The following is an 18247-nucleotide window of genomic DNA, read 5'->3' on the forward strand; positions in this document are numbered from 1 at the left end:
AATAAGGGTCAGCGCTTTGAAACAAATCCAGAAACTCATAAAGAGAATGCAAGTTTTGATTCTACAAGATGGATTGTCTGATTCATTCAAACTCATTAGCTGACTTTATTCGATGTGGGACTTTTTGTTTGACAAAACAGACCCAACTCAAGCTTGCATGAAAAACCTACGACATAAGTTAACCTTCTCAAGACCATGCAATATGGTCTATTCTTAAATTCGTTTTTATCAGTTCTTATATTTGGATTATCTCAGTGTACCCATGTTAGTCTCTCCAATTACAATTATTGTACAATTTCTGACGAAACATGCCGAAACAATCAATCCAACAATTGTTCGGATAAGACTTCAGCAGAGATTTGCTGGTTAGGGAAGCTGAAGGTAGGCAGGGTTATTACAATTCTTTCCATGTATTGAATCTCTCAACTCTGTATTGAAGTATGCTTGTTGGCTCTGCCTTTGAGTATGGCTTCATTAAACAGGCATTCACACTTTTTCCAACATAGAACATTCTTTAATCACTTGTACAGTAAACTGTCTGTTGAAAAACTCAAAAGGGGCATTTCAACACCAACTAAAGCAGCCTCACCTGCTAGTTCCAAAAATGTCATATTTACTGAATTATTTCAAGACTTTGTTCAATCTGCCCTGCTTTTAAGGCCTATAGCTTGACTGCTTATTACACCAAAATGTGTTTCAGCACTCATTCTGCAATAGATCATAATGTTCCTGATAGAGCTGGTGCTTAATGCCTCTCAGACATAGTTAGAAGCTATTTCTCTGATATATGGCAGTAGTTCACACAGAGCTGCAGCACCACACACACAGTTCACCTTTAATGACCTTCAGGATTTACCTGAGGACTCCACAATGTTAGCTAGAGAGAATTAAGGGGGAAAAGGGACTTGGGAATTGCCTCCTGGCTGTGTTCAAACAGAGATATAACAATGAGTTTCAATTCCAAAAGGTTTATTTTAACATGAAACACATTATTTTGCCACTCATTGATACAGTGTGTGTGGACATATATTAAGTCACTGCAGAAAAAATACCTCTCTGTACACACAACAGGAGAGTCGTGACATCAGAAGACAGAATTGGAAGGTGACAGTCTCTTTCCCTAACGGGGAGGAATAAGATAGACATCACAAAGTGTTTAACAACAATACAGCTTTAGGGTGGTAATGAATTGGCATTTGAGGTAAAGTTGGTATACAGGGTATACAGTACATGAGGAAAAATAGGGGACTTAGTGGTAATGATGATGGTTAAAAGTCCTCCACAGGCACATTTTTAAACCTTACAATTTTTGTGAATGCTACCCCAATTGTATTACTCTACTGGCTTGCATTGTTTTTGCTGTAAAAGTTTGCTTAGTCTTAACAAGGTAGCTGCTCAAAGGGTGTTTGATTGCCAACAGAATTCTGGATCTGTAGTACTAAATGCAGCTGCTACCAGGCAGCGGGTGAGGCTCAGGATAGGGAAGGATACTATTTGACCAACTAACATACTTGTTTTAAACACAACAGAAGATGCTATTATGTTTATCACAGCAAATATATTGCACCTACAGTATATTGGCAACAATACTGCACAGGACATCAGCTACAGGGGACTGGATGTTTGACGAACGAACAACAATAATAACAATAATATATAAAAGCGAAAGAAAAGATTCAACAATGACGGGCTAATATGCTACAGTTACATAAGTGAAATGAAGGTTACTAATTGTTTAGCATTTTACAACAAAGCAAACTGAACAAATCAGAACAGAATCAAGTAATCAAACAGGAGACAGAGACATACCACAGGGAGTGAACACTTTTCAAAATAAAAACTGGAAAACAGATCGTGACAGTTACTGTGCAAACATACAGTCCATGTACCTACACCCTACTAACTGCAGCCCGAGGAACCGAGCATGTGACAGAACTTCAGCAGTATATTTTGAGCTTGCGCCACTAACTGAGAGTAAAGATGCAGCCCGTGAGACAAGGACTAGTTTGTTAACCAGTGCTGTTTGTTAAGATTAACTTTAGTTGTTGCCATCACAGTATTCATTCTAAACTCTATATTCAATGAGACAATGGAGACACAGAGCTGGTCCACCTCACCTTTCAGAGTCTGGTCGGGTCATAGTGTTGGTCCTGGAGAGATGGACCTCCTGGCTAACACCTCGTCTACCTCACAGTCTGTGGCCCCCTACAACACATTGAAAGTCATATTATGCATGTGGTGTCCTTAGGCAAGGCAAGGCAAGTTTATTTATATAGCACCTTTCAACACAAGGCAATTCAAAGTGCTTTACAAAAATGAAAGACATTAAAAAATGGCATTTAAAATCAGTCATTAAAAAGCAAAGATAATAAAATAAACATTAAAAGAAAAAATACATGGATAAAAGTTACAGTGCAGTTTAAGATTGAATAGTTCAATTAAAAGCAGCGGCAAAAAGAAAAGTCTTCAGCCTGGATTTAAAAGTAGTAAGAGTTGCAGCGGACCTGCAGGTTTTCTGGGAGTTTTGTTCCAGATTTGGAGCATAATAACTGAACGCTGCTTCTCCAGTTTAGTTCTGACTCTGAGGACAGAAAGCTGACCAGTCCCAGAAGACCTGAGAGTTCTGGATGGTTCATCATTTAGCAGTAGGTCAGAAATGTATTTTGGGCCTAAACCCATTCAAAGCTTATAACCAGCAACATATTTTGAAATAAATTCTTTGACAAACAGGAAGCCAGTGTAAAGAACTTCAGAACAGAGTGATGTGATCCACTTTTCTTAGTGTCAGTGAGGGAACCAGTGGTAAAGACTTCAGAACAGGAGTGATGTGATCCACTTTCTTAGTGTCAGTGAGGACTCGAGCAGCGTTCTGAATCAGCTGCAGCTTTCTAATAGATATGTTAGTGAGACCTGTGAAGACACCATTACAGTAGTCCAGTCTACTGAAGATAAAAAGCATGGACAAGTTTTTCCAAATCCTGCTTTGACATTAGTCTTTTAATCCTAGATATATTCTTTAGGTGATAGTAGGCTGATTTAGTAACTGTTTTAATGTGACTGTTGAAACTCAGGTCAGAGTCCATGACTACACCTAGATTTATGGCTTCATCTGTTGTTTTGAACATTGCAGACTGAAGCTCAGCGCTAACTTTTATACGTTCTGCTGCCTTGGCTCCAAAAACCATTACCTCAGTTTTATCTTTGTTTAATTGGAGAAAGTTCTGACACAATCCACTCATTGATTTGTTCAATGCACTTACTCAGTGTTTAAACTGGAGATAGTCTCCTGGTGAAAATGGTTATGTGAATGTGGGTGTCATCCGCATAGCTATGGTAACTTATTTAGTTGTTTTTCATTATCTGAGCCAGTGGTAGCATGTAGATGTTAAAGAGAAGAGGCCCCAGGATGGAGCCTTGAGGAACCCCACATGTCATTCTTGTCAACTCAGATGTGTATTTACCTATAGAAACAAAGTTGTTTCTGTCCTTTAAGTAGGATTCAAACCAATTTAGAACTGTTTCCGAAAGTCCCACCCAGTTTTCCAGTCGGTCTAGTAATATGTTGTGGTCAACAGTGTCAAACGCAGCCCTGAGATCTAATAATACTAACACTGAAGTTCTGCCACTGTGTTTAAGTGGATGTCATTGAATGACTGGAACACATCCAAAACAGTTATTTAAATGCAAGAAAATTACTCAACTGTTGAAAAACAGGTAAGTTCATTCCTAGAGCTACTTATGTGTTAGGAAAAAATACTGAATGTACTCCAATATCAGAGTCCACATGATAACAAAGGCCCCAACTGTAGCTGTGTACATGACAGGATGTATGATTACCTAGAAGAGCATCAGTACTGTTTTAGACATATGATAGCTATGTGATTAACATGATGATTCAGCCTCTATGGAGATAGACATATGACAAGCATGATCATTTCTGACGTGGGTCCTTAGCTAATCTGAACAAAACATTGAATACTGCTTTGAACCGGTATTCCTCCATCTTGTGACTGTGTAACTCCCTCTCTTGTATATCAGCATGTGAAGGACACTGTTCAGGAACTAGTTGCACCAAATGCTCTGTATGTGATGACTACTTCCATTCTTGCAAGGATACTAAATACATGTATCCTGATATGAGCTCAAGCCGGTGACGAGTGATTATTTTTCTAACATTATGCAATACAGTTGCAAGGTCTACAGAGGAGAAACGTGCCGTGCAAATTCAAAATACACAGCAAAGATTACATCAGTATACGTTTTCGATTCAAGCAGAATCAGATAAGGATACAGGCTTCCTACTAAAATGTGATGTATTAATGAAACCTGTAAACAGTGGCGGCCGGCCCATAGGGGCCTTCCCACATTAAAAATAAAAATAAATATGTATATTATATTTAAAAAATATATTTTTAATTTTAATTTTAATTTTTAATAATATATAATCGGTATCAGTAAAATGTATAATCTACAATAAAATCTCGTTTAAAATTGTGTTACGATGTCTAAAGTTACTGATAAGTCACATGTTTCCTGCCTGGCCTTGCCCATGTATCATTACTCCTCTCGTCTGGGCGCTGTGCATAGCGCCCAGACGAGAGTGCAGCAAGTGCAGCAGAAGCCAACTGTTGCTATCTTTAAACTATGCCGCCGAAACATAATTTCAGCCAATCAGCGTCGTCAAACCTGATGGTCACAGGGCTCCTACGTGAGCGCCCGGTGCAGTCTGTGAGTTGTTTGGACTCGTATCCAAGGAGACAAAACAGGAAGCTGTCATACACTCTGGAAGCTACCATTAGCAGCTAATGAAAACTCAGTTTTTGACATAAAAATGGAATTATGGATCATCAATCATTTTTCAAAGTGACAGACACATTGGATTAACCTATGGATTAACCTTCAGCTGCGTTTTTCTCGTTTTTGATCAGAATTGTTATTCTGCAAAAGGTGAGCATATCTCCGTGTTTTGCTACCTAAAGCTACGTCGTGTGATGTCTGTATTTGCTTCCCCTGTCGCGAGTTCTGATCGCTCAGTGATGATACTTATATTTCTAGAATCTGTGGAATCTCAGCTTGTAAGCTTGTTTGTGCATATCCGATATATCGATTGATTTATACCTAGAGTGCGTTAGCATTTTTTCGCTCAGGGCTCATTTAGACGCTTCTTGTGAGACTTGTGTTTTGTTCGGTAAACATGGTTCATCATCAGTTAGATGCGTTTCCTCTGAGTAGGACACATGAATAGTTTTTATTACATTTTAAGAAGCCCTGAGACACAGTTTCGTGAGAAAAAAAACGGGGGAAAAAAGCCCCTTAACAGGTTAAATGGGAATTAAATCAGTGTTCCCAAAGCCCCGGTGTTCTGCAGTTTGTGTGGGCCTACTGTACTGTTGCACAGTTTATGCTGTAGAAACTATGTCCAGGACAAGGTGTTTGGAAGTTTTGGAAGATTCATAGCTAACCACACTGAAGTTGAGGAGGTATTGATCAGTCTTCTCATATTTTTAAGCCTCAAATTGTCCTTCCCCCCCTCTAACATCACCAGAAGTCATAATTTAAGGGGTCTTTTCTCAAAAAAAATTACCGGGGGAGCATCCCCCCGGACCCCCCTAGTATTGTTTGATCACCATTTCCACAGCCCCACCTAAAATATTTTCCACCAGCCGCCACTGCCTGTAAAGTATAAATTAAAGTAATTTACCTAACATTACAGGGATGCAAACTCATCAGGTATGAAAAAGGTGACAAGGATCCGAGCCCCCCGACCCCCATATCGGCTTTAAAATTAGGAATAACAGAGGATTTTAGCAGTCAGAACAACTAAAGCAGTTAATAATAACAGAAACGCCAAAGAGTCACATCTAATAGAAATGTATAAAAGCATTTATTTTAATTGCAGCACTGTTGAGCATTTTGAAAATGTATTTTCATGCCTCTGTGCAAGGCTTAGTCTTTCTATCTTTATAGCCAGTGGTGTAAAGTAACTAAGTTCATAAACTCAAGTACTATACTTGGGTACAATTTTGAGATACTTGCACTTTATTTAAGTATTTCAATGTTTTGCTACTTTGTTCTTCTTCTCCTCTACAGTTCAGAGGTACATGGTGTACTTTTACTCCTCTACAGTTCAGAGGTACATGGTGTACTTTTACTCCTCTACAGTTCAGAGGTACATGGTGTACTTCTACTCCTCTACAGTTCAGAGGTACATGGTGTACTTTTACTCCTCCACAGTTCAGAGGTACATGGTGTACTTCTACTCCTCTACAGTTCAGAGGTACATGGTGTACTTTTCCTCCACTACATGTATTTAATACCTTTAGTTACTTTACAGATGTGGATGAATGATGTGAAATATAATCAAGTGTTAAATCAGACTTTAGTTCCACCTGGAGTAAATCCACAAGCTACCCTGCAGTATACAAAGTCATTCAAACTAGCTGCACCTTTACCAGCTTTGAGAACACTTTCATGATCAATCATTATAAAATATCATATATATTATTCTGAAATGGACCAATCTGCACAATGACTACTTTTACTGTCGCTACTTTAACTATATTTTGATGAGAATACTTTTCTACTTTTACTTGAGGAACATTTGAATGCAGGACTTTTACTGTAACAGAGTATTCCTACACTCTGGTACTTCTACTTTTACTCAAGTACAAGACCTGAGTACTTCTACTTTTACTCAAGTACAAGATCTGAGTGCTTCTACTTTTACTCAAGTACAAGATCTGAGTACTTCTACTTTTACTCTAGTACAAGATCTGAGTGCTTCTACTTTTACTCAAGTACAAGATATATACTTATACCACCTCCGTTTATAGCCTATGAAAAAAACTATTTTTGATAAGGCTAAAGCTAACGTTAGCAGATAGTGACATTGTATGCTAGTTAGCTAGCTCAACGATTCATTAAATAATATTGCGACAGAAAAACTTTCAGTGCACATCACGCTCTGCCGCTCCGACAGGTGAACACCTGAACGGCCCGTTCTAACAGCTGTTCACCAGCGGTCCAGTCTGTGCCACGGTGACTCCGGACCGCACAGTTAATATTAACGAACGCACCCGTAGGTAATGTAGCTGCTGAAGCTAGACCCTCATCCCGGAGCAGCAGAGCCTTATTATACATCCATGAGCAGAGCCGACAGGCAGGAAGACTCGAGCACACAGCTCGCGCTGCATTATAATATATAAAAAAAGAACACCATGCGTGTCATGATGGCACATAACAGCTCGCGGCCGCAGATTACTCCGGGTCCCAGACCCCCCCCATACCCCAAAAATATTTTTATTGCAGATCTACATGAATCACACAAACGACCTATTTTGGATTCAAAACGGCGAATTTCGCCGAAAGGTGACAAGTTTGCATCCCTGCATTAACTGTTATGAATAAAGGCTTGGTTCCTAATACAGTTGATGCAAATGTATTTGAAAATTGAAATGTTTTCGTGAAGTACTTTAGTTATGGAGAATAAGATTTAAAGGAACATTGTTGTGTCTCGTCAAATGTGTTAGTTATGTTTATGTATTATGTCTGTCATTTTCATGTTTTTTTCACGTCTGGTCATGTCTGTTTATTTAGGTCCCCCTTGGTGTTTTTTCCCGCCTTCATCAGTGTCTGCCCCGCCCCTGATTGTTTCCAACTGTTCCCACTCACCTCATGTTTAAATAGTCCTGTCTCTCCCCTGTCCTGTGTCAGTTCGTCTTGTTTGTTTCCCGAATGGTCGTGCCAAGCCTTGGCTCAGAAAGGATCACTTTCACTCATGTCAGGTTTTGTTATTTGTTAATTTGTAGGCTTAAGTTTTTCTTAACGGGCCGTCTCCACGGCAGGCGTTAAAAAAATCTTGAAACGCTTCTGCCCATTTCACTTTGAATGGGCGGTGACGTCACTTTTTTTCGCTTTCGCCGAAATGCATTGTGGGCAGGCGAGCGGAGATTCTCAGGATTTTCAAGATCCAAAGTTGAAACAATGTTCAACTTTTGAAGCTGAAGAGGAAGCGTCAGCCAATCAAATCCCGTGTACTGCAAATCTGACAGTTCAAGCTCTAGCCAATCAAACGGCGTGTATGCTGGGAGAGCCAGACCGCAGGTCATTTCCTCATATTCCAAAAAATGGAGGAGAAATTAGTGGTAGCGAAATCAATCACCCGGTGCTTTATGACCAGACCCCTACCGGGATATAAACCGGAGGATGCCAGGCCATGGAGGCGAGGTGGGCAGAGGACAGTGGTATGTTTCGCCTGTTTTTGGGGAGTTTATATCCGTTTACTTCGGGCTTTTTTTGGCTTCGTATGTCGCGGGCGGGAGATTCATGTGATTGGTTGATCGCAAAAAAATCCCCAAGCCTCAGATACGCCCACCTCAAGATTTTTTAACGCTGCCGTGGAGACGGTCCGTTTTAGTTCTCTTTTTGTTATGCTTAGTTTTTTCCCTCCTTGTGAGCGCTTTTTTGTTTTTATTCCAGAACCTACTCTGTTAAGAGGGATTTACGTGATCTTTGAATTAAATATTTACATTCTTTGTTACATTCAAGACTTTGTCTCCTGGGCGCGCATTTGGGTTCATCAGTTTGTGCCGAGGTCCTGACAGAAATTCTCATAGAGATTACCACGAATGGCACTCGGCCCCCTTAAACAAGGAGAATCCAGGTAAAGGCAAAGACAGGGAGATTCCTGTGAGACAGCTATCAACCCACTGCAACTTGCAACAACTGAACTGAAGACGTACATGTATAGTAGCGTGAGTATATACACCAGAATTAACTACATTCTAATGTGATATCTAATATGTTATCTATTACTTACAAGGCGAGTCGGCGTACAGCTTTAGGGTTGTGAGAAGTCCCCGAACACGCTCCTGGACCTCTTCCCATTCTCTGTGAGAGCTGGACCAAGACCTGGACATCATTACCATTATCATTAGGCTACGTGTCATCTACATACACCTGTTTGCAGTACAAGTCAGTAAGAAGTCTAATATACAGTATTCCATGATGTGATTAGTTAAGCAAAACGAGCTAGGCTAGCTAGCTTAATTTTTGATGTTGTAGTTTAGCTGACTTTTACTCTGAAATAATCAGCTAGCTTAAACTTTGATGGAGGTTATCTATTGGCGTGTTTCCACTACAGCGAGGAGCACGGTTTTTAAGAGGGCTGTGACATCAGCGGCCCGTTTTTTAGTTGCGTTTCCACTTGGACCTAGTACCGGCCGGCGGGTCCTAATTCACAGTTTTTCTGGCCTCATAAAATCGTGGTTCTAGAGCCAGAGACAACGAGGCTGGAGTCGGGCTGAGTATGCCTGAGTATGGCTAAACTAGAGAGAATCGCTGGCAAGGGGGCTACAACTACAACAAGATGGACATATTTGACCGTGATTTAATTGTAATACACGTTTCAAAATGATGCCGAAGTAACAACATACTGATACCGGTTAGTAAAAACCATGAATTAATGCTTTGACAAGTCTGCAGACAGACGGCAGGCGAAAAACCTTTTAAAATGCGTTGTTTTCTAAATGGAGATTGGCTACAGCTAACGCAGTAGTATAGCTCCCGACCGGTCCACACTCACAACGGCCTATACAGACATAAATAAAGCAGCGACGTATTCGCCATGACACAGACAGTCTGTGGTTTGTAACTTGTTTCACTTTTGTCTAGTTTCTGAACCAGATATGAGGAGCTGTGAGCTCTGAGTGCTAACAGCTAACGGCTGTGTTGTTTTTCTGGGGTTCTCATTGAAGATGACGTCACGGCTCCGCCTACACTGCGTTACTATAGATACTACCCCCAGTTCCTAAACTGTAATGGAAATGCGCCATAAAGTGAGCCAGTCCTAACGAGGCCTAGCCATACCGAAGCGGGGCCGAGCGAGGCCGTGTAGTGAAATGCACCATATCTTGACTTTAAATAGAGGTAAACTAGCTTTGTTTTTGATGGAGGTTAATCTCGCTTAACTTGAAAAAGAGTTTGGCTAGCTTAACTTTTGTTTGAGTTTAGCTGTCTTGACTATGGATGGCTCTTAGCAAGCTTAACACCAACAACAGTGGAAGAAAGGTTATATAATGTCTGCATCTTAATATTTAATATAATGTGCAGTTATAAGTGTTTTATAAATCTTGTATTTTTATATCTTTTGACTATATTCTCTACCTTTGTCACAAAGTGAATAATTGTACCATGAAGACAATATTTAAATGTAGAAGAAAGAAAAGGACCTGCTTGTGCCTGGCTTGTTCCCTGTAAGACCCCCACACTCCGGAGGGTCCGGACCCTGGTGGTAGTCAGGTGGGTCTTGTGTTTCTGAAGAGGCTGGAGTCATCTTGTGATATCCCTCCAACCTGACAGGAAAGCAAAGTAGTTTGTTACAGTTAGCTTCTGTCAATGATAGATAACCATCCTACAGTATAATGCATCTGCATCATACTGCTAGGTTAACCATACTCTGAACTTCATCTTATTACCCACATAACTTCCTGGTAAAGATGCCACAAAGAAGAAAAAACAATTGTTCCTACCAAACCATTGGATAAAGACTTTCTCCTGACGGTTGGAGAGTATCTCACTAAAACAAAAAAAACAAAAGATGTTTGTGATTTACAATAGACTTATATATACTCAGACAACAGGTAAATACATGTTGGTAGGTCAGAGTCATCAACAAACCATAATGATGTCAACAAAGCAGTAAAGCCATAACGTTTTACAGCTTTTACGGTAAATTGTGTGGGACTTATCAATCTTCAGTAGCATCAAAACCATCATATGAGGATTATCTACCAATGGATGAAGACCTGGTCAAAGGTGAAGAGGAGCTGGTAAACATTGCAGAGTGGGGGTGCGGGACATATCCACTGGCTCCAGGCCACGAAGACAGCATCTAAACGCAGGAGAGTGATGATAGGGTGAAATCCAGGTCAAAGTTCTGCTGGGGTTAGACCGTTTTATTGTGGTAAGAAAACAGGAGACAGCTCGTATCCCATCATCAAATATAAAATGTTCCTGAAATGGATGATGAGATGGTAATATAATGGTAATAATTACCAATGCTAGCTCAAAGGGCATTTTCTTTCTTTCACCCTTCCTGTCTTTAAAATTGGTACACATGTACTCCAACTAATACATAACAACTTGGAGGAAACTTGCGCAATTGGATGCTACAACAAATCAGAAATTGATATTTAACCTAAAAGTGAGGGCATAGAGTTTTGTTTTGTTACTATTTGAATTTTTTACCACAAAAGAAGTAACACCATTTAAACCAAATGTTTCCTGCTTTAATCTCGGTTCACTTATTCTTAGCATGGTGTCTTTCGAGCAGCTGACTGAGAATGTAGGACAATAAAGACACATTTCTTAAATCATTAAAGGATGACCACCACCATTGGAATGCAGTAATTGGCATGGTACCTGCAGGAGAGAGGTACAGGTCGATATCAGTATGTCTAGAAAAATTACTCCGGTAAGGTCAAAGATAGTGAAATTAAGAAGTGAAGAAAAAATTATTGTGGAGGAGTTTTGATTTTTATGTTACACTTAAGTTGCTCTGCAGAACAGCTCTGATAATGACTTTGTGATGTATATTTTTAAATATTATATTACACCCATACTTAAGAGACTTGTCGTTTTAGAGGGAGTGTGGAAAGAGATCTGATCTAACCGTGTCAGGTTTTTCTCCCACAGGAGCAAAACATTAAAAAATAGTCCCGGATAAATGCTGTTAGAGCTGGTACAAATACATGCAGAGGGCCAGGTCTCTACATATACACAGGGGTCCATGAAGCACTCAGATATTGTACATTAGTAAAAGATGAACTACTACACTGTAAAAATACTCAGTTAAAATTAAAAGTCATGTATTTAAAATCTTACTTATATATAATATCTTAAATTACTGGATTATGATTGTTGATGCACTAATGTCTTCATCACAGCTGATAAAGGTTAATTTGAATAACTTCATCTACTACTGCTGAGTATCTATATGATTATATATGATAGTTTATTTATATTTGAATCTGTAAAGTAACTAGTAATTCATTTAGTTAAATAACTGTAGTGGAGTAAAAAGTGCAATATTGGCTTCCAAGATTTAGTGGAGTAGAAATATGAAGTAACATAAAATAAAAATACTCAAGTAAAGTACAAGTACCCCACAATCCTACTTAAGTACAATACTAGAGCAAATGTACTTCAATACATTACACCACTGCATATACACCAACACACTTCTTAGTGATGATGAGACTGAATGTAAACTCGCACTCATCATTCTTTTTATTGAGTCTCCAACCTTGGTACCGGTGAAGCATTATATCATTGGAGAAGAGAAATGTGAAAGGGGTATTAGTTTCAGATACAAGCCAAGAAAAAACTGCTGTGTGGACCTAGATCAGCTCTCCTCTGCCATCTGCTGACTGGCGATGAAAGAAAACATCTTTGTTCATTTTGGGATCAAGATGTGCTGTTAGTGCTTACATGCTGTGGGGGCGAGTCCAGTCTGAGCCGGGCCAGGCTGAGCCGGGCCAGGTGCTGTGAGTTGGGGGGCAGGGACTGGGTTCTGAGGAGGAACGGTGGTGACCTGCTGGTTCTTTCTCTGGACGCTCTGACTCCTCGTCTGCTTCCCAGGGCTGGAGGCTGTCTCCTCTGAGGAGAGCAGCTCCTGGGTCTGCTGCAGTGTTTCCTGTTCCTCTTCATCAGTGGTCTCTGGGGAAAAAAGAGTGGATGTTTCAAAACTTCTGTTCACCAATAACAGAAGGGCTGGGCGTCTGAGCAGTCTGTGTTGAACCTTCTGCTACAGTAGAACCAGAGGAGCTACATCTTGTTGTTAAAGGTCCCATGTCATGCTTTCCCGGTTATCACCCGTCCCCTTGTGTGTTATGAAGGTTTTTCTGCATGTAAACGGTCTGCAGAGTCACAAACCCTCAAAGTACACCCTGTAGCGAGTAAAACTCTAACACAGAAAAGACCTGTCTATGCTGCCCCAGAACGCCTCGTTGGAGATGTCTCTTTTTCCATTGTTTACTTCTTGGGTATAGTGACGTATTTGGGTATAGTGACGTTACGTCTGCGGAGCCGTTACGTTTGGACCAATCTGCGGACTTCCTCACACACACACACTCGGCGGGACGTTGCGAGGCTTGCTGCTGCGAGGAGCGGGACACTGTGAGCTGGCTCACTGGTGTGGGGTCGGCGAGACAGCGAGACACCGCGGAACTCAGCCTGGGCACACACACAAACTCCCAGCCAGGCTGCGGGTGTGTGTGTGTTTCGGGCTGGGCTTCGATGTGTCTCGCTGTCTCGCAGACGGCCACTGGGCTCACAGGGAGGGGGGGGCAGGAGCTCCAACAAGCCGTTTAGGACAGAGAGTGAATACACATACTATACAGAGATGCTGTATGAGAAACCAATGTGAGTTTGGAACATTGAACAATGTAAATCTATTTTAGTAGACCTCAACAATGGAATTATGATCAGTAGAAATGGCCATGACATGGGACCTTTAATATCTTTTACCAGAGATTTGCAAAGGTTTTGTAAGCCTTTGTCTTCTCCTAACTTGACCATACTGACCATATAGCACTGACAATAAATGTGAGGTGAATGGGAAGTGGACTGTGTACTTGTGTTAAAAAACAACAGGAAGTAGGTAATTTAAGTTTGAACAGCTGATGTGACCTCATATGTCAAATATCACACTACTTCTTCCCTGACTCCTTAGTCAATTAAATGTGAAAACACAACGGCACACATATTTGTAGATTCGCTGAGACCTATTCTTTCCAAGAGATCATTATATGTACAAAACGGGTAAAATAAACCATACAGGTTTTTAGGTTTTACTTCACTATCAAAGTAACCCATTACAGTTGCACATCCATTGGTCCATTGGTAGCTATTTGCCAGTTCCAATTTGCAGTTTTTCATTATTATAGGAATTGATGTGTGCTAAATATAAAAAATCAAATATAAACATATTATAATTGTTGCTAAAATAATAATAACTTTGATGCCACTGGTTTTATGTGCTGGTCTCCTGCTGACAAAATCTAACCTGGTCCAGTTTCTGTGTTGTTTCAGATGCAGTTAGATGCTGTTTGATGCATCATACATCATGTCTGCAGTTATAGCCATGCCATATATTCTTTACCATGGTTATATTGGGGTAAATGATCATCTCTGCATCCGCTAGGCACTCAATGATGGTTGTTTTGGTGGAAAACTCCAACCTAGGAGCAATACCCTGTTAAAAAAGGAGAGGAAGTTGTTGCACCATAATCACAATTACCTGCAAATATCAAACTTCCTGATCTGTGGTCGCAAAATTATAATATATCTGTTGGGGAAATATTTTCCAAGGCCCATAACTTTGACCCAGTTTATCAGTTCAAACTGTCCTGACTGAGCACAGGCACCTGTAACCTTGGCTGCTGTGCTCTCAGTGTTCTGTCTCCCTGTTCCTGCCTGTTGGCGTCAGCTGATAGAGGTGTTATGGTTCTATCTTGTTATGCACAATGTTGATTATTCTCTCTGAACTAGCTAAATACATGGGTCTGGGGTAGAGTTCTTCAGAATTGACGTGGCAACTCTACCGTGAAGTCAGAACCTCTGACTCTTTGACTTGTTTTGTGAATTCTCCGGCCGAAGCTCCAAATAAACTATCAGTGTTTGACATCAAAGCTCCAGCTCTCCCCGTGTCTCCTTTGAGTTGGTGACTCCTCCTGCATTGCTACACAGAAGTTTCCCCCACAATATCTAACACACCATTTAGGAATACTCTCTATTTAACTCTCCTATAGAGCACATGGAGTACATGCACATGCTGTAAATATTATAGTACAGTTTTTATTTAACTGGGACTTTTTAGGCTTACTGAATTTAACATTTTAAGTAATATTGGTTGGTCAAAAGTGTAATCTCACCTACAGTATAGTCTGTATAGCGTGGTTACTCAAAATCAGACGTAATTGTCCCCAATGAAACCCGTTGAAAACCAAAACTTCTTATCCCATCCTAAACACAGCATAACACATGCATTATATTATGCCAGCCTTTAAATCCAGAGCCCTGGGTTCAAAATTGTAGTTTTATATATTTTCCACCAGTTTAAGCCACTGTCGCAAATGCAGCCTGTTTTTACAATTTCCTGCACAAACTAAAAACACATTAAAAACCAGTGGTAATTAATGACATATCTGTGTGTGTTTTTGACTCAACCAAGGACATCACAGCAGCTTTCCTTAATGCAGTGACCTACTGGAAAGTGAGGAGCTCGGGTCATCAGGACCTCTCGGTCCACTCCGGAGGACGAGGGAACGAGTTTAGGCTCCGGGAACAAGAAGTGTCGAGCATCTTCTTCAAAGCAGGCCAGCGTGTCATCCACTGCGCGCGCGCGCACACACACACGCGCGCGCACACACGCACACGCACACGCACACGCACACGCACACGCACACGCACACACACACACACACACACACACACACACACACACACACACACACACACACACACACACACACACACACACACTCAGTGACAATGGTTGTGATTGGGCAGAAAAATGAATGCTTCCACATTCTTGTGTGTAGACAGGAAAGAGCGTAGGGGTTCAAAAGTTTGTGCAGTGATACAGCTATATATTTATATTTCTATACCAGCGGAACAAGAGTGTATGAATATGAAAAATAAACAACATCACCTGGAGGAATCAGCTGCACCAGTTCAATCGTGACCGTCTCATCTGAAGAGAGAAGGGAGCAAGTTGAAAAGAATCCAAAAGACTAAAAGTCACTCCTGTTGGAGCTATGTATTGCTTTATATCATTTAATAGTTAAACTTTTTTTTCTTCCTGTTTTAACAGTAAATGTATTATTATTGAGTGTTATTATTTAAGTTAGTTCAAGTAGTTTTTTAGGGCCTTTTATTCTGAAGGCATCTTTGGGCACCGTGTGTGATTTGATATGTGAGACAGGTGGTGGTGGGAGCAGAGCAGCAGGAGCCATAAGGTTTCTAACCAGGACGAAACAAACAAGCCATAGGAGAGACAACGGCAAATATATATAGGAAACCTGTTCATTGTATTGTTCATATTGGTTCATGGAAATAAATGTACGAATGGAGGGTTTTGTCTGGACTTGGAAAAAATGTATATCTGGAATATTTCAGTTGCTTATGTTTTAAATAAATGTTAATCTTTCCAATGAATTTTTACAAAGGGCCAATTTAATGCAAAAGCATTCAGAGGAAAATGTATAAAGATACATATCTGAGAAAAAATGGTGATGTAATGGGTTGATTTATAAACAAAAGATTTTGAGTATGCCATCACATAACGTGAAAAAACATCTACTACAGACGGTATAACTGTAATAAATATGATTTAACTCACACTCAAGCATCACAGCGATGTCTCCAGGGTCGACTGCATGCCTGAAAATCTAGAAACATAATATTCAAAGTTTTTTATTGAGCTTCCCTTTTTTTTATAAATGATAATTTATTTGTTTGTACTGTACAGTTTTTGTATTATGCCATTCTAAGCAGGCACTTCTCAGCTAACATTACTGAGAATGACAATGACTGTAATCACACATTTCTTGTATTACACTTTAGCTAACATTACCATCCAGATTATTCAAACCTCACTTTGTACTGTGTTATTCCCAGACAGGTGATGAGTAACGACTTGCTTTTTCAAAGGTCATCCTCTGGTGCAGCAGCAGAGGGAAGACAGCGGGCCGACCCTCAGACTGACGGGCCTGACCCATGAAGCTCATGCTGAGGCAGAGGTCATCTTTATCTGGCAGGTGGACTCCAGGACAGGACACCTTAGAGCAGTGCAGGGACATTATATTAGTCAGATTCAATTATGACCTGTACTACTGCATGCTGCCTGTGGCGTTTCTCACTGGCTGCCAGTTGAGGGTGATTAAACGTTGCACATTATTGAAGGCCACTTCTGATTAGGTCTAGCAATCATTCCTGCCTCCAGTTCACTCTTCATTCATATCTTATTTCCTTCTGATGCTGCTTGAATGTTGGAAAAATCTAAATATTATTTAAACACTGTCTGTTAGAATAATGTATTCTGTGTGGACAAAATATCTTCACACTGCAATACAAGACTCACACTTGTACTTGTATCTACCTTTTGCATCTTATATGACACACAGATGTATTCACTGGCTCTGTCCCTGAAAATAAAGGTTGAATTATTTTTCTTTTATAAGTGTTCGCCACACACTCACAGCCTGAGAAAAGATAAGGCTGAGTGAGTGTGTGTGAGGAGCTCCACGGATTGATCCATTTGGTCGTCGTTACGTCACTGTCACCAGGAAGAAAAAAATGGAAAAAGAACAATCTCCAACGAGGCGTTCTGGGGCAGCAGACAGGTATTTTCTGTGTTAGAGTTTTATTCGCTACAGGGTGTACTTTGAGGGTTTGTGACTCTGCACACCGTTTACATGCATAAAAAGCTACATAACACACAAGGGGACGGGTAATAACCGGAAAAGCATGTCATGGGATCTTTAAAGTGATGGAAAAAATGAATGCACCAATATTGTATTTATTTTATCCGTTGCAAAACAAGTACTTTTACTTTTGGCAGTATTTTTTTTGTATTGCTAATACTTTTTTACTTTTACTTAAGTAACATTTTGAATGCAGGACTTTTACTTGTTACTGAGTATTTTTACACTGTAGTATTGCTTCTTTAATTTAGTAATTGTTTCACCACTGTGCATATGTAGGCTGTAGACCAGGCCCAGGTTCACTGTTGTATCACACTGTTCACCTTTGTAAGTGACAAGTAACACAAAGTTGAACATGTCTTATTAAATACAGGCCAACTAAAACTAAAGTACAAGATGTTTACATGCAGCTCTCTGCAGTAACTCATAACGCTTGATAAACTACAGCATTAAGCAGACAGGCGTGTTTCTGCAGGAGGCTATATTAATGCAGACCGTGATAATGCAGACAGTGATAATGCAGACAGTACTAATGCAGACAGATCTCACCGCTGTGAACTCCAGCTCCACCAGCACCTTCAGAGCTCTCCGGGACATGTCTCTGTCTCAGTGAATCCAGCTACAGCGTCTCTGCGGGTTACTTAGCGTCACCTTACCTCGTTACCCAGGATACCACAACTTCCGTCTGCAGTCTCCATGCAACAAGAGCTGACCCTCCCATTGGTGTTCATAAATATCCGTTGTCTGTTCTGTAGTTCTGT

The 18247-nt window shown here is 40.4% G+C and overlaps 1 protein-coding gene across 1 annotated transcript; it reads right to left on the reverse strand.

The window, feature by feature from the left end:
- Positions 1-1007: 1007 nt before the first annotated feature.
- spata6l (spermatogenesis associated 6-like) lies at positions 1008-18083 on the reverse strand. The gene is given in 15 exon segments (XM_034130890.1): positions 1008-1120; positions 2118-2205; positions 8832-8915; positions 10236-10270; positions 10273-10321; positions 10323-10352; positions 10530-10576; positions 10792-10891; positions 12490-12717; positions 14162-14254; positions 15269-15393; positions 15713-15754; positions 16403-16451; positions 16704-16841; positions 18036-18083. Coding segments are annotated over 14 exon segments (1137 nt in total). The 3' UTR covers positions 1008-1120; positions 2118-2136.
- Between the last annotated feature and the right edge of the window lie 164 nt (positions 18084-18247).

Source organism: Trematomus bernacchii, unplaced genomic scaffold (genome assembly GCF_902827165.1).
Source record: "Trematomus bernacchii unplaced genomic scaffold, fTreBer1.1, whole genome shotgun sequence".
NCBI classification, from domain to species: Eukaryota; Metazoa; Chordata; class Actinopteri; order Perciformes; family Nototheniidae; genus Trematomus; species Trematomus bernacchii.